The sequence below is a fragment of the Papio anubis genome, chromosome 3 (genome assembly GCF_008728515.1).
Source record: "Papio anubis isolate 15944 chromosome 3, Panubis1.0, whole genome shotgun sequence".
NCBI classification, from domain to species: Eukaryota; Metazoa; Chordata; class Mammalia; order Primates; family Cercopithecidae; genus Papio; species Papio anubis.
This window is the reverse complement of record NC_044978.1, coordinates 39,647,006-39,670,120: the sequence shown is the minus strand read 5'-3', so window position 1 is coordinate 39,670,120 and position 23,115 is coordinate 39,647,006. Positions and strand designations below refer to the sequence as shown.

The 23,115-nt window shown below is 36.2% G+C and overlaps 1 protein-coding gene across 3 annotated transcripts in view; it reads right to left on the bottom strand.

The window, feature by feature from the left end:
• IQCM (IQ motif containing M) overlaps positions 1 to 23,115 on the bottom strand; it is a 478,893-nt gene that overhangs the window by 322,562 nt on the left and 133,216 nt on the right. For all 3 annotated transcript variants that reach the window (XM_031664245.1, XM_031664246.1, XM_021938849.2), the window contains 2 exons: positions 18,632 to 18,722; positions 14,376 to 14,458 (listed from right to left, as the gene is read on the bottom strand). In XM_031664245.1, the coding sequence (XP_031520105.1) occupies positions 14,376 to 14,458; positions 18,632 to 18,722 (174 nt within the window). The remainder of the gene's footprint in view (positions 1 to 14,375; positions 14,459 to 18,631; positions 18,723 to 23,115) is intronic.

Here is a 23,115-nt window from a genome sequence, read left to right as displayed (position 1 = left end):
TTGTGGGACTTCACCTTGTATGAGTCAATACTCCTTAATAAACTCCCCTTCACTCCTGGGTAAGATGGCCGAATAGGAACAGCTCCAGTCTGCAGCTCCCAGTGAGACCAATGTAGAAGGTGGGTGATTTTTCTAACTGAAGTACCCAGTTCATTTCATCTGGACTGGCTACACAGTGGGTGCAGCCCACGGAGGGCAAGCAGAAGCAGGGTAGACCATCACCTCACCCAGGAAGCACAAGGGGTTGGAGAACTCCCTTCCCTAGCAAAGGGAAGCCATGAGAAACTGTGCTGTGAGGGATGGTGCTATCTGGCCCAGATACTATGCTTTTCCCATGGTCTTCACAATCCACAGACCAGGAGATTCCCTCAGGTGCCTACACCACCAGGGCCCTTGGTTTCAAGCACAAAACTGGGTGGCCATTCAGGCAGACACCGAGCTAGCTTCAGGAGTTTTTATCCATACCCCAGTGGCACCTGGAATGTCAGCAAGACAGAACCGTTTACTCCCCTGGAAAGAGGATTGAAGCCAAGGAGCCAAGTGGTCTTGCTCAGCAGATCCTACCCCCACAGAGCCCAACAAGCTAAGATCCACTGACTTGAAATTCTTGCTGTCAGCACGGTAGGCTGGAGTTGACCTGGGACACCAGAGCTTGGTGGGGGGAGGGACATCTGCCATTACCGAGACTTGAGTAGGCAGTTTTCCCCTCACAGTGTAAACAAAGCTGACCAGAAATTCAGACTGGGCAGAGGCCACCACAGCACCACAAAGCCACTGTAGCGAGACTGCCTCTCTAGATTCCTCCTCTCTGGGCAGGGCATCTCTGAAAGAAAGACAGCAGCCCCATTCAGGGACTTAAAGATAAAACTCCCATCTCCCTGGGACAGAGCACCTGGTGGAAGGGATGGCTGTGGGCACAGTTTCAGCAGACTTAAACATCCCTGCCTGCCAGCTCTGAAAAGAGCAGCGGATTTCCCAGCACAGCACTCGAGCTCTGCTAAGGGACAGACTGCCTCCTCAAGTGGGTTCCTGACCCTCCATGCCTCCTGACTGGAGACACCTCCCAGTAGGGGTCAACAGACAACTCATACAGGAGAGCTCTGGCTGGCATGTGGCGGGTGCCCCTCTGGGACAAAGCTTCCAGAGGAAGGAGCAGGCAGCAATCTTAGCTGTTCTGCAGCCTCTGCTGGTGATACTCAGGCAAACGGGTTCTGGAGTGGACCTCCAGCAAACTCCAGCAGACCTGCAGAAGAGGGGCCTGTTAGAAGGAAAACTAACAAACAGAAAGGAATAGCATCAACATCAACAAAAAGGACAACCACACAAAAACCCCATCTGAAGGTCACCAACAGCAAAGACCAAAGGTAGATAAATCCATGAAGATGAGGAAACCAGTGCAAAAAGGCTAAGAATTCCAAAAACCAGAACACCTCTTCTCCTCCAAAGGATCACAACTCCTCCCTAGCAAGGGAAAACTGGATAGAGAATGAGTTCAACAAATTGACAAAGGTAGGCTTCAGAAGGCGGGTAATAATAAATGCCTCAGAGCTAAAGGAGCATGTTCTAACCCAATGCAAGGAAGCTAAGAACCTTGATAAAAGGTTACAGGAATTGCTAACTTGAATAACCAGTTTAGAGAAGAACATAAATGACCCGATGGAACTGAAAAACACAGCATAAGAACTTCGTGAAGCATTCACAAGTATCAATAGCCGAATTAATCAAGCAGAAGAAAGGATATCAGAGATTGAAGATCAACTTAATGAAATAAAGCATGAAGACAAGATTAGAGAGGAATGAAAAGCAACGAACAAAGCTTCCAAGAAATATGGGACTATGTGAAAAGACCAAAACTACATTTGTTTGGTGTACCTGAAAGTTACAGGAAGAATGGAACTAAGTTGGGAAACGCTCTTCAGGATATTATTTAGGAGAACTTCCCCAACCTAGCAAGACAGGCCAACATTCAAATTCAGGATATACAGAGAATACCACAACGATACTCCTCGAGAAGAGCAACCCAAAGACACATAATCATTAGATTCACCAAGGTTGAAATAAAGGAATAAAAATAAATGTTAAGGGTAGGCAGAGAGAAAGGTCGAATTATCCACAAAGGGAAACTCATCAGACTAAGAGCGGATCTCTCTGCAGAAACCCTACAAGCCAGAAGAGAGTGGGGGCCAATATTTAACATTTGTAAATAAAAGAATTTTCAACCCAGAATTTCATATCCAGCCAAAGCAAGCTTCATAAGTGAAGGAGAAATAAAATTCATTCCAGACAAGCAAATGTTGAGGGATTTTGTCACCACCAGGCCTGCCTTACAAGAGCTCCTGAAGGAAGCACTAAATATGGAAAGGAAAAACTGCTATGAGCCACTGCAAACACATACCAAAATGTAAAGACCATCAACATTGCCTCTCAGGGCGGTGGGGGGGAAGAGGAGAGATAGCATTAGGGGAAATACCTAATGTAGACGAGGGATTGATGGGTGCAGCAAACCACCATGGCACATGTATACATATGTAACAAACCTGCATGTTCTGCACGTTTCCCAGAACTTAAAGTATAATAATTTTTTTAAAATGTGAATTATTATGAGTAAATGCTGAAGTAAAATTAAATAACAAATATTAGGATTTCAAAGATAGTGTTTGGTCAGAGCTGATCAACATGAAGAGCAGGAAGAAATACCAATTAATAGAAATGTATAAAATAAAATCAATGTAATACAGAGAAAATCAGCAAAACTAAAAGTTGGTTTTTAAAAGAAGAAGAAAATAAAGTTGCGAGTACTTCAGCTTTTTGTTGTGCTGCTGGATTTGGTTTGCCAGTATTTTATTGAGGATTTCTGCATGGATGTTCATCAGGGATATTGGTCTAAAATTCTTTTTTTGTTGTTGTTGTGTCTCTGCCAGGCTTTGGTATCAGGATGATGCTGGCCTCATAAAATGAGTTAGGGAGGATTCCCTCCTTTTCTATTGATTGGAATTGTTTCAGAAGGAATGCTACCAACTCCTCTTTGTACCTCTGGTAGAATTTGGCGGTGAATCCATCTGGTCTTGGACTGTTTTTGGTTGGTAGGCTATTAATTATTGCCTCAATTTCAGAGCCTGCTATTGGTCTATTCAGGGATTCAGCTTCTTCCTGGTTTAGTCTTGGGAGAATGTATTTTATCCAGAAATTTATCCATTTCTTCTAGATTGTCTAGTTTATTTGCATAGAGGTGTTTATAGTATTCTCTGACGGTAGTTTGTATTTCTATGGGATCAGTGGTGATATCCCCATTATTTTTTATTGTATCTATTTGATTCTTCTCTCTTTTCTTCTTTATTAGTCTTGCTAGCAGTCTATCAATTTTGTTGATCTTCACCAAAAACCAGCTCCTGGATTCATTGATTTTTTTAAGGGCTTTTTGTGTCTCTATCTCCTTCAGTTCTACTCTGATCTTAGTTATTTCTTGCCTTCTGCTAGCTTTTGAATGTGTTTGCTCTTGCTTCTCTAGTTCTTTTCATTGTGATGTTAGGGTGTCAATTTCAGATCTTTCCTGCTTTCTCTTGTGGGCATTTAGTGCTATAAATTTCCCTCTACACACTGCTTCAAATGTGTCCCAGAGATTCTGGTATGTTGTATCTTTGTTCTCATTGGTTTCAAAGAACATCTTTCTTTCTGCCTTCATTTCGTTATGTACCCAGTAGTCATTCAGGAGCAGGTTGTTCAGTTACCATGTAGTTAAGCGATTTTGATTGAGTTTCCTAATCCTGAGTTCTAGTTTGATTGCCCTGTGGTCTGAGAGACTGTTATAATTTCTGTTCTTTTACTTTTGCTGAGGAGTGCTTTACTTCCAACTATGGGTGCCCCTCTGAGGCACAGCTTCCAGAGGAAGGATGAGGCAGCAACATTTGCCCTTCTGCAATATTTGCTGTACTGCAGCCTCCACTGGTGATACCCCAGCAAACAGAGTCTGGAGTGGACCTCCAGCAAATTCCAACAGACCTGCAGCTGTGGGTCCTGACTGTTAGAAGGAAAACTAAAAAGAAGAAAGGACATCCACACCAAAACCCCATCTGTATGTCACTGTCATCAAAGACCATAGGTAGATAAAACCACAAAGATGGGGAGAAACCAGAGCAGAAAAGCTGAAAAATCTAAAAATCAGAGTGCCTTTTCTCCTCCAAAGGAACATAGCTCCTCGTCAGCAATGGAACAAAGCTGGACAGGAAATGACTTTGATGAGTTGAGAGAAGAAGGCTTCGGATGATCATGATCGGTATTAACAAACTCCTCCGGGCTAAAGGAGGATGTTTGAACCCATAGCAAAGAAGCTAAAAACCTTGAAAAAAGATTAGACAAATGGCTAACTAGAATAAACAGCGTAGAGAAGACCTTAAATGACCTGCTGGAGCTGAAAACCATGACATGAGAACTACATGGTGCATGCACAAGTTTCAGTAGTCAATTCGATCAAGTAGAAGAAAGGGTATCAGTGATTGAAGATCAAATGAATGAAATGAAGCAAGAAGAGAAGTTTAGGAAAAAAACAGTAAAAAGAAATGAACAAATCCTCCAAGAAATATGAGACTATGTGAAAAGATGAAATCTACGTCTGATTGGTATACCTGAAAATGATGGGGAGAATGGAACCAAGTTGGAAAACACTCTTCAGGATATCATCCAGGAGAACTTCCCCAAACTAGGGAGGCAGGCCAACATTCAAATTCAGGAAATACAGAGAATGCCACAAAGATACTCCTCGAGAAGAGCAATTCCAAGACACATAATTGTCAGATTCAACAAAGTTGAAATGAAGTAAAAAATTTTTAGTGCAACCGGAGAGAAAGGTCGGGTTACCCACAAAGGGAAGCCCATCAGACTAACAGCGGATCTCTCGGCAGAAACACTACAAGCCAGAAGAGAGTGGGGGCCAATATTCAACATTCTTAAAGAAAAGAATTTTCAACCCAGAATTTCATATCCAGCCAAACTAAGCTTCATAAGTGACGGAGAAATAAAATCCTTTACAGACAAGCAAATGCTGAGAGATTTTGTCACCACCGGGCCTGCCTTACAAGAGCTCCTGAAGGAAGCACTAAACATGGAAAGGAACAACTGGTACCAGCCACTGCAAAAACATGCCAAATTGTAAAGACCATCAATGCTGGGAAGAAACTGCATCAACTGACGAGCAAAATAACCAGCTAAAATCATAATGACAGGATCAAATACAAATATAACAATATTCACCTTAAATGTAAATGGACTAAATGCTCCAATTAAAAGACATGGACTGGCAAATTGGATAAAGAGTCAAGACTCATCAGTGTGCTGTATTCAGGAGACCCATTTCATGTGCAGAGATATGTATAGGCTCAAAATAAAGGGATGGAGGAAGATCTACCAAGCAAATGGAAAACAAAAAAGCAGGGGTTGCAATCCTAGTCGCTGATAAAACAGACCTTAAACCAACAAAGATCAAAAGAGACAAAGAAGGCCATTACATAATGGTCAAGGGATCAATGCAACATGAAGAGCTACCTTAAATATATATGTACCCAATACAGGAGCACCCAGATTCATAAAGCAAGTTCTTAGAGACCTACAAAGAGACTTAGTCAATCACACAATAATAGTGGGAGACTTTAACACCCCACTGTCAACATTAGACAGATCAACAAGAAAGAAAGTTAACAAGGATATCCAGGAATTGAACTCAGCTCTGCACCAAGCAGACCTGATAGACATCTACAGAACTCTCCACCCCAAATCAACAGAATACACATTCTTCTCAGCACCACATCACACTTATTCCAAAAAAGGATAAGTTTTTTGTTGTTGTTTTTATTTCTAGGAGAGTTCTAGGCCACCAGAGGTAGGTATGAACCATGAAATCAAACTCTAAATGAATTTAAACCCTTATGTGATATAGCTTTCTTATATTTTATGAATTTAATTATTTAAACTTTCATGCCAGTTTGGCCAGGTTTTAAAAATTATTTTTTATATTTAAGCAGCATTATTAGGTATTCTGTACTCAGAAGTCTTTCTTTGCAGAGTTGTTCATCATATTCTCGGAAAAAGATACAAAGAAACAAAAACACATTGATGATTTTTTTCAGGTGTATTTTTTATTAAAAATGAAACAGCATATTTGAGCTCCCTAGAGCCAAAGGAAAATATTTAATCTAATAAATTAGGTAAATGTCCTCATTAAATAGAAAAAAAATATGATAATTGGTACAACACTTTTACAAAATAAAATGCCAGTACCTTAATTAATCCAACAAAATATAGTAAGCACTTTTTATGTGCTAGACATTATTCTACTTCTAAAGGACTTAGTATGAACACATTAGCCAACGCTAACTGCCTTTATGGAGACTATATTCTAGCAGGAGGAGGCAAACAATACCAGATAAGTAAAGCAGGCAGTATATCTTGCTATCTTAAATGCTAGAAATCAAAGAAAGAGAAGTAGGTAGGTCTGGAGGATGTGGCTATGCCTATGACAGAGTAGTCAGGGATGGTCTTACTTTTTTTGGAGAGGCCTTTGGGCAAAGCATGAAAATAGTGATGGATTGATGCCTGTAATCTCCAAATAAAAAACTTTCCAGGCAGACAGAACATGTACACAGTTCCTGAGTTTGACATGTTAGGTTGGAAATGTCTATTAAAAATTAAAAATCCAGTTGGAACTGTTAATTAAGAAGTTGAACATGAGCTGGAGTTTTGGAGAATAACCAGTATGGAGATAAAAGTGTGGAATCATCAATTAATGGTACTTAAAGTCGTGATCCAGATAAAATTACCAAGAGAATGTTGTTTAGCCAGAGAAGAAATTAAAAACTTGATATCTGGGCCTACTGTAAGCCTCAGGCTCCCAGTAGGGATTTAAAAAATTGTTTGCATATAGCAAGTGATCTGGTTAAACCATAGTGCTCTTCAAAGTGAGATTTTGAAAGTATTACAAAGTTATCTAGACCATAATTATTGGAGAATGTATGTATTATGATGGAGGGCAAAATCATGGGAGGAAAAGAGCTCAAGGAATAGAAAAGTGAATGGATTAAAAGATGGTATCCATCCAAGATAAATATCACCAAAAACTATGAAAAGATTAGTGTTAGAGAAATTGACAAGGATCAGGGTCTACATTTCTTTAAAGGTATGCAAGCATGGATACAAATCAATAGATTACTATAAGAAGGAGAGGATATAGTTTGATGACATGAGATTCAAAGCTGAGCATGCTAGGGAAGAGGAAGGGAGAATGGTTTGGAAACAGCAATGAGGAGCAAGGAGGAAACCACCCCACCACCAGTCCCAGAGGTATGAGGCATGGGAGAAAAAATCCCAGCACCACTTGAAAGGGTGGCAGGGGAAGAAATATCTTCCGGGCACAGATTTCAGTTAAGCAAGGAAGGGGAAGGAAACACTCAGATGAGATTAAGGATTCAGAGTTTTTGCTGGCTATGAGTTCAGGGAGCACAATGGATGAATTTCAGGAGTGGGATGGTTGAGGGGTGACATCAGAAAAGAAGATATACAAAATTACATAAAGTTGGGTTTTAGTGATTGCAGGTAGCCTGGAAGTCCTAGGTGTCTTGTGGATACTGAGGTAGACAGAGCTTAAATACATAATGAGATCCATCTTAAGAGTCTGAAGGCGGTCAACTTGGCAAGTAGAGAGAAATAAAGAATCTTGCCAGGAGTTGACTTTAGGGGATCCCTCTTCTCTCCTGCCAATGACTATGTAGAGATGTTTTTAATATCTGAGAAGCAGCCATCCAGAAAGAGGAAATTTTCTAACTTTTTATCTCTTTCTTTGAGGGCTGTTTTATTCTTTCCTTGAGGATTACAGATGATGAAACTAAGCCCAGAGGTTTGAAGAGATTTGCACCAGGCCACACAGAGAGTTGGTTATTATGTAGAGCACTACTAGCTTTTTTTCTTTTGAAAAAGTCTCTTAAAGTGTTTCTCTTAACACAAGAGTTTCTGCCATGGGTCTATTTCCTTACAAAAGCTTTAAAATGATCAGTAAAGTGAATACTTGAGGAGTATCACTTTAAGAGTGGCCTACCAAATGTATCAAAATAGAAGAGCAAAAGGCAGAGTCAAGGTCTCTATCAGGATAACATTGACAATAGCAAAAATAACAGACTCCACAAAGGGCTATAGTTATAGTATTTACACAAAACCATAAACCTCACTTACATTTCCTGAGTTCACAATGTCATAGCGAAAGTCAGCCAATGTTGGGATGGGGTGTGTCTTGTGATTATAGTAATACGTCCTTTAGGACAGGATCAAAGCTAAGTAATCAAACACCATGTTTTTTAGTATATTATGCATTACAATGTATATGAATGTAGGAAGCTGTGACTAATTATGGTAGCTCAATTTTATTAAGCACCGGGAGGTACATTATGCACTTGACAAGCATCATGTAAACACTTTGAGATTGGAATTGGTATTATCCCCCCGTTATCCAAAGAAGAAATTGAGTCACAGTGCAATTAAGTAACTTGGATAAGATTTGAAGCTAGAAACTGGTAAAGCCAGAATTTTAACCTCATTAGAGTAACTTCAGTGCTTTCACTATTAATTGCTATACCATACTGCTTTAAAAGGCAAGGCTTCAAAATGAAATAGATGATTTTTTTAATCAAATGGATAGAAATCATAACTTGCCTTATATCTTATGTTCTAATTTCCTTTTATTTTTCCTTTAATAAGAATAATTATTTATTCTAAAGAAGAATTGAGGACCTCCAGTTCCAAAATGGCAGCTTAGAAGCAAGCTAGCATAACCCCCTAAAAAACCATAAGCAAATATACAGTGCCAAGATTATTACCAGAAATATACCAAAATTCAAATACAAAAGTTATGAATACAAGTCAGTTACTGGGGCCACAAAGAAGTGAAAAAACTTCATGTAGGCAGTAAGAGAATTGGCACATCCACAATGCCTCACCCCACATTCTGCCTGGCATCAAGTGTGCAAAAAATACTCCCCAAAATCACTGTTTTGACTGGAAAAGTGAGATCAAAGTGAACAAACAGCTTGCTCACCATCTTGAGTTCTCTGACCGGAGATCTGTCCCTCCCCTAGCCCATAGGAAGCATCATTAGTGCCTGAAAGAAGAAATATCCCTGAGGACAGGTAGAGACAAAGTAGGGATGCAGGACTACCATCTCCAGCTCTGGAAACTGCTCTATAACTTGGCCAAAGGCCAAATAAGAGTGACTTTTCAGCAGCACCACACTCTAGGAGGTGTATTTCACAAGTCCCATGGGCACAAATCTTTGCCAGCCTATCCCACTGCTGAGATATCCCCATTGGGACTTCCTGCACTTGGGAAGGGCAGAACTCCAAACACTTGCTAGAGCTGAGACAAATCTGGACTTAAGTGCTATCTAGAACTGAAAAGGAGGCAGTTGCCTGGCAGTAAAGAACCTATAACAAATATATTCAATAAAAAACAAAAGAAGCAAGACAGAGAAGACAAAAATAAATAAAATAATAATAAATAAGACCAAATTAATCTTACAATGAGAAGACATAGACATACATCCACAAGTAAGAACCACAAACAGGGAACCATGATTTCCCCAAGCAGACAAAGCAAAGATCTAGCAACTGACCCTAATGAAACAACAATTGGTGAGCTCTTCAACAAATAACCAAAAACAGTGGTTTTAAAGAAACTTCATGATCTCCCGGATAACAAAAGAAAACAATCCAGAAACTTATTAGAGAAATTTAACAAAGAGATTGAAATAATTTTTTAAAATTAAACAGAAATCTTGAAACTGAAAAATACATTTGCTGAACTGAAAAATTCATTAGAAGCTCTCAACAGAAAGGATCAAGAAGAGCAAAGAATCAGTGAACTCAAATATAGACTATTTGAAAATATATGGAGAAGAAAAAGGAATGAAAAGCAAGAAAGATCACCTAAAAGACATAGAAAATTACCTCAAAAGACCAAATCTAAGAATTATTGGTGTTTAAGAGGGAAGTCAGCAAGAGCAAAGGGTAGAAAGTTTATTCAAGGAAATAACAAAAAACTTTCTAAAACTTGATTAAAGATAAATATCCAGGTACAGGAAGGTCAGAGAACACTAAACAAATTTGACTCAAATGAGACTACTCCTAGGCATATGATAATCAGACTCTCAAAAGTCAAGGATAAAGAAAGAATCCTAAAAGCAACAAAAGAAAAGAAGTAAATAACATATAAAAAAGCTCCAATTAATCTGGCAACAGATTTCTCAATGGAAATCATACACGTCAGGAGAGAATAGAATTACATTTTCAAAGTACTGAAACAGAAAAAGTATTGCCAGCTAAGAATACTATATCCAACAAAACTACCCTTCAAATATAAAAGACAGATAAAATCTTTCCCAGACAAGCAAAAGTGGAAATAATTCACTACCATAATACCCATCTTACAATAAATGTTAAAGGAAGTTCTTCAATCTAAAAGAAAAAGACACCAACATGTTTTTAAAAAATGGAAGTTATAAAACCCACTGGTAAAATTATGTACAAGGACAAACCCAGAATACTATAATAATATAATTGTTATATGCAATCCACTCATAAATCAATCTGGTATGAGGTCCAAAAGACAAATCTAGCAACAACAATAGTTAGATTGACCTGTTAAGAGATTGATAATGTTTCAAAAAAAGACATACAAATGGCCAATAGGCATATGAAAAATGCTCAATGGAGACATGTGAATCAAAACTACAATGAAATATCATATTACCCCAGTTAAAAATAGCTTCTATCAAAAAGACAGGCAATAGTAGATGCTGATGATATGAAGAAAGAGAAGCCTTATACACTGTTGGTGGGCATGGAAATTAGTACAGTCATTATTCAGAACAATATGAAGTTTCCTTACAATTGCTAAAACTAGAACTACCATATGATCCAGCAATTGCACTACTGGATATATATCTTTTAAAAAGGAAATGAATATATCAAAAAGACATCTGCATTCCCATGTTTATTGTAGCACTATTCACAACAAAATATGGAATCAACATATGTGCCCATCAACAGATGAGTAAAGAAAATGTGACATATATTATGCACGATGGAATATTACTCTGCCATAAAAAGGAATGAAATCCTGTCATCTGTGACAACATGGAGGGAACTAGAGGTCGTTAAGTGAAATAAGCTAAGCACAGAAAGATAAATATTGTGTGTTCTCAATCATATGTGAAAGCAAAAAAAAAGTGGATTTCAAAGATAAACAGTAGATTTGTAGTTATCAGAGGCCAAGAAGGGCAGAGAGGAGAAAAGATGAAAAGAAGTTGATTAACAGATATAAATATATGGGTTGCCAGAAGAAATAAGACCTAGTGTTAGATAGATCAGCAGGATAACTACAGTTTACAATAATCTATCACATGTTTCAAAATAGCTAGAAGAGAAGAATGGAAGTGGTTCTATCATAAAGAGAAGATAAATATTTATGGCAATGGATGTCCCAAGAACACTGATTCGATCTTTACAAATTACATGAATGCATTAAATAATCATGCATATCCCCAAACTATGTACATGTATTATGCATGAATTGTAAAAAAAAAAAAAAAAGAATTGGATGATAATTTGAGTCCAGTAGATTACCATGTACCCCAGGGAAAACTGCAATATCTACTTTTTTACTATTTACATATTATCTTGTCAAATAGACCTCAGTGACTATGTCAGATATTCATTGAAGGTATAAATTATTACATAGAGTTATAATAATGATGTGGAGAATAAGCATTTTGTGCAGACTTTTTAGACTATAGCCTTAACATGAACTAAAAAATTAACAACCATAGAAAGTATTCATTATTTTTCACCAAAGACACAGTGTTGACCACCCTTAAATGATTACCAAAAAAATTAACATTTTTCACATTTTACTAATAGCTTACACAAAATACATTGCTGATCACAATCTTTCAGATATTTCTAGCCTTACTTTAAAAATATGTAATTATAAAAGAGTGGTATAGCTGAAAATAAAATAAAAACTTCATAAATGACATTTCAGTGAAAATCCCTATTCTTATTTGATTAAAGATACATTTCATTTTAAAGGAAAAAAGATCACCTACTCTACAGCATTTGGAAAGAATGATTTTTACTGTAAGACTTTTTACTTTTTCTGTGTATTCAACCTTTCAACTCTCCATGAAGTTATGAGTATTGAGATACTTATAATATCATAAAACTAATAATCTCCTCAACAATTTGTTTTCAAAGCATATAAACTGAACTGCATAAAATTTTATTTATTTTGATGGTATCTCTGCAGTCCACATATAATCAGTTTTTTAAAAGAATTATAAAAAATAGTACCTAGTATTTTATGTTCTCAATTTCTTTTTTTCTTTAGTAGTTATTGAGTTTTAGCCTACTATGCAGAGACAGGCACACAGATAATATTGAAGTATACTTCACTTGGGTGGTTTTTCTTTTTTAACTTACATTTGTTCATTCATTTATCATATGGTTATTAGCACCTACTATGTATGTATCATGCACTGGAATAAGTATGAGGAGTCTTTTAGCTTCTATGAACTTATGGTTCAATTAATAAACATTTCACAATTCAGCAGAACATTTTTGCATGGGTAGAACCTTTAGAAAATTTCAAAACTTACCACATGGTTGACTACCAATTCTGCCAGCCTTTTCCATTCACAATTTCATAACAATTTGTAGCTAATAACCAGGATTCTCTCAAATATTTTAGGAAAGTTTTCTACTTTTGTTTAGCATTAAATAAACTATGGTCTAGACCCTGTATATAAGCTCCATAAATACAGAAAAATAAGACTTAAATGAATTTCAACGTCCAAACTAAAGCTATGAGAATTGCCAAGTCCTTCAAAGAGCTAAAAAGCTCCTCTGCAAGATGATGACGCAACTGATTCATGTGAGGTGAATGATACTTGAAGACTGAGGCTTTCATCAACCCTTCGATCATTGTGAACAAATTCTAAATGTTACAGAATTAGTAGAACTTTAACTTATGGTAAACAGCTATAGAACACAGCTTTCAGGGAGATCAGATTTTAAGAGTCTTATTTATTACACCCATTAGACCCTAGCCTTGTATAAACATTTGCCTACATTTACTTCCACACATGTATATTCAATTTTAGAATCAACTGAGACCCATACATTATTGTATTGCTCTGGAACCTCAAATTATCTAATAAAGCCTTAAAAGAATTTAAGCTCTGAACCAATGTAACAATCAAAATTGTAAAACACATCTATTGTATATCTTCAACATTTTGACAGCATATTCACAAATTTTAGTTTTGGTGAATATTGATTGGAATAATGAAAACGTGATTCATAGAATTTGTTAGGAAGTGAGCTTCCAGTTAATGCTTGAGTTCCTTCTATAATAATCCAGGCAAATAAAAGGTGGTAAAATTATAAAGGGCATCATATGCAAAAGTGCCTTGAGAACCCAAGGAGGAGTTTATTCAGCAAACTTTTAAAAATTTCTTCCGAAATCAGTAAAAGTCCCACTTTACAAAAAGAGTTTTCCCTTAATGAAGGCTGAAGCTCATGAGGAACAAGTCAAAAAGAGGGAAAACTAAAAAATAGTTGCTTTTAATCAATAGCCCCCTAGGTCTTTAAGCAGTTCAAGTTCCAGAGAGTTTCTCAGTCACACTTAAGGGACTTTAAAGAATCATCTATATTCTCTTTTAAAGAAATGTATTTTTTTAAAAACAACAATAAGTCAACTGTAAATAAACTTTTAAAATTATAAGAATTTATCTTTATAATTTACAACTTGCAATATTCATATTTTATTTATTTGTTTATGAAGCGGAGTCACTCTGTCGCCCAGGCTGGAGTGCAGTGGCATGATCTCGCTCACTGCAAGCTCCGCCTCCCAGGTTCATGCCATTCTCCTGCCTCAGCCTCTTGAGTAGCTGGGACTACAGCTACTCGCCCCACCACCATGCCTGGCTACTATTTTGTATTTTTAGTAGAGACGGGGTTTCACCGTGTTAGCCAGGATGGTGTCTGTCTCCTGACCTCGTGATGCGCCTGCCTTGGCCTCCCAAAGTGCTGGGAATACAGGCGTGAGCCACCGCGCCCGGCCAATATTCATATTTTTAAAAATCCAATCTCTCAATTTCAGATAAAGGCATGGAAAACTAGTTATTAATAGTTTCTTCCAAAATCTGTTTATCTTTGATACAGTATTTGAAATGAAAATAAAGGAAATAACTGTTCAATACTAGTTCTTTGTTTCTGCATTTAAATGAATGCAAAATAATGAAAATCAATGTGCTGCTACCAATATTTATGTACAAGACTCACCAGGTTCTTTCAGAAGTTCCAAGGTAGAGGTCCCGGGTTGTGAGTAAAGATGGACAGGAAAGGGATAGAGTAATTCCAACATTCTGTTTCCAAAACATTAAGTTCGATCTTTAAGTGATTTAATAGTCTCTATTTTGTAATACAAATCTTCAACACTAAAGTTATAGAACTAAATGCTAATCATAGAAAACCACGTGTCTCTGGTCAACAGGACTACACCTGTTGTTCCCTCAGTGCCTTGCAGAGTAAATATTATTAAACAAAGACAAAATACTACCAAATTTTGCTGGTTCTGAGATGAATAACAAATAGGAACATTTGCTTTCCAAATGAGCCCAAACTAGCAAAAATCAGGAAAATGAACAAGCATCATATCTATTTCTTCAGTGTTTTACAAGAGATTTTTAAGTAGCATGTTTTCCTAACATGATTTGGAGAGCTTCAATCCCAACAGCTGAATAAAGTCAAGTACCACATGGAAACTTTGGAAAATGTGAATAAGCAAAAAGAAAGAAAATAAAAATCTCCCCTAATCTTATTACCCTGATATTTTAGTAATAACTGCAAACCCTTCAATGCTTCCTGTAGGCCAGCATTTAAGGCACTATTCTAATCCTTTTTATATGTTTTATCTGATTTATTCTTCAAAAAAAGCATGTAGGTACTTACTATTATGATACTCATTGTATAAATTAAACTAAGACGTTTAGGGGTTACGTAGTATACAGTTCAGATTATTCCAGCTAGAAATGGGTGGGGTCAGGATTCAAATTCAGGCAGTGGGACTTCAGGAACCATATTACTATTTTATACTGATTCCATTTGACATGATTAGCATGTGGAATATATCTCATACCTTTTCTATGTTTAAATGTACATAAATGCACACAAAATTTTAAACTATTATTTTGCACCTAATATATCATGGAGCTCTTTCTTTAAAAATGTACAAAGGTGCACATTGTTATTTTGACCCATTACATAGAATTCCATGTTATTTTGGCCCGTTACATAGAAATTCATTATATAGATTTTAACATACTGATCGCTTATTTACCAGTTTTCTTCTATGGGATATATTTGTTGGTTTTGCTTTTGTGTTGTTTATAAACAAGGATGAAAATCTTTGAACATTGATATTTGTTCAACTGTCCAATTATTTTCTTGTGTTACTATAAATGCCTAGAAATTAAAATGTTGGTTCAAAAGTTATATACATCTTATGTAAATTTCTAGAATTTTAAAACATTTACCCAGAAAGAAGCATGGTCTATGAAGGAGGAGACTCTTCAGAGATTTACATTTTGCACATAGTAGGCACTCAGTAGATAGTAAAGAAATAACTAAGGATAGGCTCTATTAATTTAACTGTCACTCATGTGGTCATGCCCATGGAGTTGGCCAAAGGACTGAGGTATGCCTTAAGTTGTATCAAGAGAAATTAGAGAGACGTGAGTATGCAGTCAGTTTTATAAAATTCCATTTGAAATTCTAGAACGTTTTTATGTATCACCAAGAATGGGGTCAAATTCCATTGATCAGGCATAATTTCCTTTGCTTTCTAATATCTGGTCCATGGATAAGTGTTATTTAATTTCCAAGTTAGAACTAATTATGTATTTTCAAGTATTCCCTACCAATGGAAGATTCTAACAGAAGGAGACCATTCAACCACTGAAGCAAAATATTTCACAGACATTAAGATGAAATGGCAGTTGCTTCACACAAATGTGAAATGCCATGAGGGATTCTATCATTATTTTGTAATACCCTCATTATGTTATTAAATTGATCAGAATAACCTAAACATGAATTGTCATGTAACACAGGAAACTCACTGATCACAAAACTAGGTGAAGAAGGCCAGGCTCACTTGCCTGAATTACAGAACGCATTTACTGAAATGCAGTCGTCATACCTTCAAATGCACCAAATAATATCAAGTAAAAATTAGCACTAGTAAATAAGTGATTCATAAATGAATTTTACTGATGGGAAATTAAAATTTGGGATGAACCCATATTTATCATCATCATAAAGGATATTTTAACGTAGGACAATCTTTGAATTTAGAATTCAAAGGCACATTGAAGAACTTTACTTTCTTAAATTTATATTGAAATTGTAAAAGTATTCAATTGTGTTTTCCCACCACAGTTCAAAAATAGACAAGTTTAGAAGAGGGAAGAAATCATATATTTAAAAGATTTGATCATATTCATGTTTTGCTCAAGGAAATTTCTTTTGTTGGGCCAATATTTCAATAGTCATCCCAAAAATATTATAGTCATCTTAGCAATCAGTATTTTTCAAGGCATCTTAAGGATAATTATAAGTTGTTTATATACAACTTTTCTCACAGGGGTCTATTTAACTTGAACAAAAACCTTTTGAGAGTTTCATGAAGAGTTGGGTCATTCATACTAATTAGTCCTAGAGTCTGTCCCTGCATTGTTAACAATCTCATACCTAATTTCCCAACTGATTATAATATATTTTCTTCTGCTTATATTCTTATTGCTGTTTCCTTGTCTTCATTATGTGGTGAACTAGATTTCAAAAAAAATTTTGGTCTAGTGACATTCTATTTGTCTAGTTAAGCTCAGGTTTCCAAAAATCCTTAGTCACCACATCCCAAAACACTTATTTGTCTTTTCCCTGGCATTCCCATCACACTTCTAACATTAATGAAATGAAGCTAACTGTTAAAGTAGGAAACAAGTTACCACCATCAGCTAGCTATAAATAAAGACAAGACAGCCCAGGTGTATTGAAGTTCAGGCTTTATATGCCCTGGGCTGTCATTGGAAGTACATGCACTTGCTCTTAATTTCAAAGGATGTTGATCCTCCTCATTAGGCAGGACATGTTTTCATTAAAAATGGGAAGTTAGGGTGTCAAGGGACCTTTATCTTCTACCAGTTGCAGAAGAAACAATTCGTCGGGAAATGGTAAACTCTCTTGAGAAAGACGTTATACTGAAAGATATTATACCTGATCAGATTTATTAATAAGTGCTTCGCTCGTCCCTAAAACATGACTATTCTGCCATGGCTTACCAGCCTCATCTAAAGATACTGAAAATGATTTTCAAATCAGTTAACCTTTTCAGTTAGTAAAAGCTGACTTGAAATTCTAAACAATTTGGCTAAATTGCTATATTGATTACTCTTTTAGGAGCTACCAATTTGCTAGACCAATTTGGATCTTAAGTTAAAATGGGTAATTGAAAGGCAGAAAAGAAATTTATAAAAACTTGTAAGTTTCCAATATAATAATTTCTTTTCCTTTGAAATTAATATCTTCCCTTATCATGGGTATAACCAAACCTTTAGTATTAAGGCTGTGTATATATTTCACTCTTTCAAATTTGAGTACTGTATTACACTTAAGCCAAGAAAGTGGTTACCCTGAGCATGGATCTTCTAGTGTTAAACACATAGTTCACAACTTAAATGTTGGAAGACCCACAAAGTTCTTCATAGCCTTGCCAGCATTTCCTCAACTAACTTATAGCTGTGCCAATCACCCCAAATTTCTGACCATGTTATAATATCAATGAATTATTGTGAAACAAGCTACTGAAAAATACATTTAGCAGAGAAGTATTTACTGTCTGTAAGTACAAATGTTCTTACAAAATATGTGCTGAAGAGCTTAGAGGTTCTGTCTGTAGCTTCAGGGCCAACTATTATGTATGTAATTTTAAAGTTATCTTGAAGACGTTGATGCTATTTCATGCAATTCAGAAAAGGAACTGACCCATCTTCAGACAGTTTTGGAAAGCAGAGGCAATGCTTAGAATTCCTGTGTTCAAACTATGTTCTGTAGAACCAGCCTCACCTTCTGTTAGAAAAGACTAACCTTTAATTATTAGATTTAGAAAGGAAAATGATAACTTACTCTGCTCCATAATTGCTGCAGATGAGTTATTAAAATTCTAAACTTATGTAATATTATCATAAAATATGGCATTTTTTTCTCAGGAAAGCCACAAATTGGATTCAAGCTTATGCACTATAAAACCCAGATGGTTTACTTAACTACTCAGACATCCTCCGGTTCAAAAGTTAATTGAACTGAAAACAAAAATTTTGATAATTGATATGCTTTGAGGAACTCAAGCAGAACAATAAATTAGCTTCATGTATGGGGCGTTAATAGATAAACTTGAGAGACCATGACAATTGGTCAGGGAATACTGGCAAAGTAGAAGAAAATACATATTTTCTATAGTTTAACTAATTATACATTACCTGGACTCCTCAAACTGCTGTTGCTTTGCTGTCTCCATTTTTTTACTCACTGGTTCAATAATAGTCATGATTTTATCCAATTTAACTTGTCCTGAAATTTTGTTAAAGTTTTAATTGCATACTATTAGTTTTCAAGTTGTAAAGGCATTTTTTGAATTCAGTTGCAAATCACAGATTTTTAATAACAAGAGCTATAATCTTTTAAAATGTTACTAACACAGAGATACTAAAAAACACAGTTGAGTAGTTTTCTTCACTCCATGCTACTCAGATGCTTTGCAATTACTAAACTTTAGGACCGAAAATTATAGTGCAAATGAACTACATATATCAGAAAGAAGACTGCTCTCAGAGAAATGGCTGCAACAGCATAGCATATACCAATGAATACAAACAGCCTCATTTGTACATATCAGTATTATTATAATCATTATCATCACAAAGCTTAGTTCTTACAGAAGGGGCTGCCATTTTTAAATAATTTGGCAAATCATTAGTTCCTATAAATAGGAACACAAAGTGCTCCAAAAATCTCATTATTTGATAGAGGAAGACTAAAGTCCACAAAAGGCAAAGGTTCTACTTTTTTAAAAATCTAATTCTTCAAGTGTAAAGAGAAATTTACATAAGTATTTTTAAAATACCCATTACTTTCTATTGTGCACAGATAATGGGACAAACATACAGTTTGAAATATTATAACAAAAACATTAATAGGTAACTATTGAGCACCTTCCAGCTACTAGCTCAGATATATTATTAATAAAAGATACACAGAACACATGAGAGAAAACCCTCTGCTTTAGAAAATTATAGGCTAGTTGGATCTCAATGTCAACAAAAAGAAGAGCATACTAGACTGAATTATGTAACGTATATTCAAAATGTACATTCAGAGAACATAAAATTTTTGTAGAAATGGAAAACAGAATATTAATATTGATTAACTATAGTCAGCCTTCAGTATTCCCGGGTTCTGCATCTGCAGATTCAACCAACCACAGATTGACAATATTCAGAAAAAAAAAACATTTAAAAATACATTACAACAAAAATAATATAAATTTAAAAACAATATAGTATGAAAGCTATTTGCATTGAGTTTGCATACCATTTGGTATTATAAGTAATCTAGAGATTGTTTAAGAAGAAATTGATGCCAATCATTTTGACACTATTCCACAAGAATAGTGTGGAATATCCCTGATGAACATAGATGCTAAAATCCTTAACAAAATACTAGCTAACTGAATCCAACAACATTTATAAAAGATAATCCACCATGATCAAGTGGGTTTCATACCAGGGGTGCAGGGATGGTTTAACATATGCAAGTCAATAAATGTGATACATCACATAAACAGAATTAAAAACAAAAATCACATGATCATCTCAATAAATGCAGAAAAAGCATTTGATGAAATCCAGCACCTCTTTATGATTAAAACTCCCAGCAAAACCTGCATACAAGGGACATACTTCAATGTAATAAAGGCCATCTATGACAAACCCACAGCCAACATAATACTGAATGGGGAAAAGTTGAAAGCATTCCCTCTGAGAACAAGAACAAGACAAGAATGCCCACTCTTACCATTTCTCTTCAGCATAATACTGGAAGCACTAGCCAGAGCAATCAGACAAGAGAAAGAAATAAAGAGCATACAAATCTCTAAAGAGGAAGTCAAACTGTCACTGTTTGCTGAAGATATGATCATTTACCTTGAAAAATCTAAAGACTCCTCCAGAAAGTTCCTAGAACTGATAAAAAAAAATCAGCAAAGTTTCCAGATACAAGATTAATGTACACAAACCAGTAGCTCTTCCATATACCAACAGCGCCCAAGCAGAAAATCAAATAAAAAACTCAACCCCTTTTACAACAGCTGCAAACAAAAAATAAAATACTTAGGAATATACCTAACCAAGGAGGCAAAAGACCTCTAAAAGGAAAACTACAAAACACTGCTGAAAGAAATCATAGATGACACAAAAAAATGGAAACACATGCCATGCTCATGGATGGGTAGAATCAGTATTGTGAAAATGACCATAATGCCAAAAGCAATCTACAAATTCAACACAATCCCCACCAAAATACCACCATCATCTTTCACAGAATTTCTTAAAAATCAATTCTAAACTTCACAGGGAACCAAAAAGAGCCCACATAACCAAAGCAAGACTAAGCAAAAAGAACAAATCTGGAGGCATCAGACTACTTGATTTCAAACTATACTATAAGGCCATAGTTACCAAAACAGCATGATACTGGTATAAAAAATGGCACATAAACCAGTGGAAGAGAAGAGAGAACCCAGAAATAAAACCTAATATTGAAAGCCAACTGATCTTCAACAAAGTAAACAAAAACAAAGCAGGGAAAGGATACCCTTTTCAACAAATGGTGCTGGGATAATTGGCTAGACACATGTAGGAGAATAAAACCAGATCCTCATCTTTCACCTCATACAAAAATCAACTCAAGATGGATTAAGGGCTTAAATCTAAGACTTGAAACTATAAAAATTCTAGAAGACACCATTGGAAAAACCCTTCTAGACATTGGCTTAGGCAAGGATTTCATGACCAAGAACCCAAAAGCAAATGCAATAAAAACAAAGGACACATGCACACATATGTTTATTGTGGCACTGTTCACAATAGCAAAGACATGGAACCAACCCAAATGCCCATCAATGACAGACTGGATAAAGAAAATGTGGTACATATACACCATGGAATACTATGCAGCCAGAAAAAGGAATGAGTTCATGCCCTTTGTAGGGCCATGGATGAAGCTGGAAACCATCATTTGCAGCAAATTAGCACAGGAACAGAAAACCAAATACTGCATGTTCTCACTCATAAGTGGGAGTTGAACAGTAAGAACACATGGACACAGAGAGTGGAACATCACACACCGGGGCCTGTGGGGGGTGGGATAACATTAGGAGAAATACCTAATGTAGATGACAGGTTGACGGGTGCAGCAAACCACCATGGCACATGTGTAACAAACCTGCACATTCTGCACATGTACCCCAGAACTTAAAGTATAAAAATAAAAATTAAGAAAAGATAAATATTTGGGATTTAATTAACTAAATAACTTTTGCACAGCAAAAGGAACAGTCAGCCGAGTAAACAGACAACCCACAGAGTGGGAGAAAATCTTCACAATCTATGCATCTGACAAAGGACTAATATCCAGAATCTGCAATAAACTCAAACAAATCAATAAGAAAAAAACACAAAATCCCATTAAAAAGTGGGCTAAGGACCTGAATAGATAGTTATCAAAAGAAGATATACAAATGCCCAACAAACATATGAAAAAATGCTCAACATCACTAATAATCAGGGAAATGTAAATCAAAGCCACAATGTGATACCACCTTAACTCCTGCAAGAATAGCCATAATCAAAAAATTAAAAACAGTCAATGCTGGCGTGGATGCAGCAATCAGGGAGCACTTCTACACTGCTGGTGGGAATGTAAACTAGTACAGTCAGTATGGAAAACAGTGTGCGGATTCCTTCAAGAACTAAAAGTAGAACTACTGTTTGATCCAGCAATCCCACTACTGGGTATCAACCCAAAGGAAAAGAAGTCATCATACGAAAAAGATACTTGTACATGCATGTTTATAGCAGCACAATTTGCAATTGCAAAATCATGGAGCCAACCCAATGCATATCAATCAACAAGTGGATAAAGAAACTGTAGTATATATATATACAATGGAATACTACTCAGCCATAAAAAGAAATGAATTAATGGCATTTGCAGCAACCTGGATGAGATTGGAGACTTATTCTAAATGAAGTAACTCAGGAATGGAAAACCAAACATCAGATGTTCTCACTGATATGTGGGAGCTCAGACATGAGGATGCAAAGGCATAAGAATGATACAATGAACTTTGGGGACTTGGGGGGAAAGGTGGGAGGGGGGTGAAGGATAAAAGACTACAAATAGGGTGCAGTGTATACTGCTCAGGTGATGGGTGCACCGAAATCTCACAAATCACCACTAAAGAACTTAACATGTAACCAAATACCACCAGTACCCCAATAACCTATAGAAAAAGTAAATAAATTTTAAAAAATAAAATATATGGGAAGATGCGCATAGGTTATGTGCAAATATATACTACATATCTTATCAGGGACTTGGGCATTCTCGGATCTTTGAATGATGGAGGTAGGGGAAGTCCTGGAACCAGTTCACCAAGGATACTGAGCAAAGGCTGTATTTATAAGGTACCAGAAGTATTGGTTAGCATTCCCTGTGAATTATCTCATGTAAGTTTCAACAGTTTTATTCTGTTTTTGTTTTTGCTTTTGTAAAGTACTGTGATTAGTCCGTTTACTCGGAGAAGCAACTTTCCCAAGATCCTTTAACTTGGAAGGTAAGAGCCAGGACTCCATTCTTTTTCACTGTGCTCTACACTGCCCCCTAGAACTTGTGGGTCTTCAGG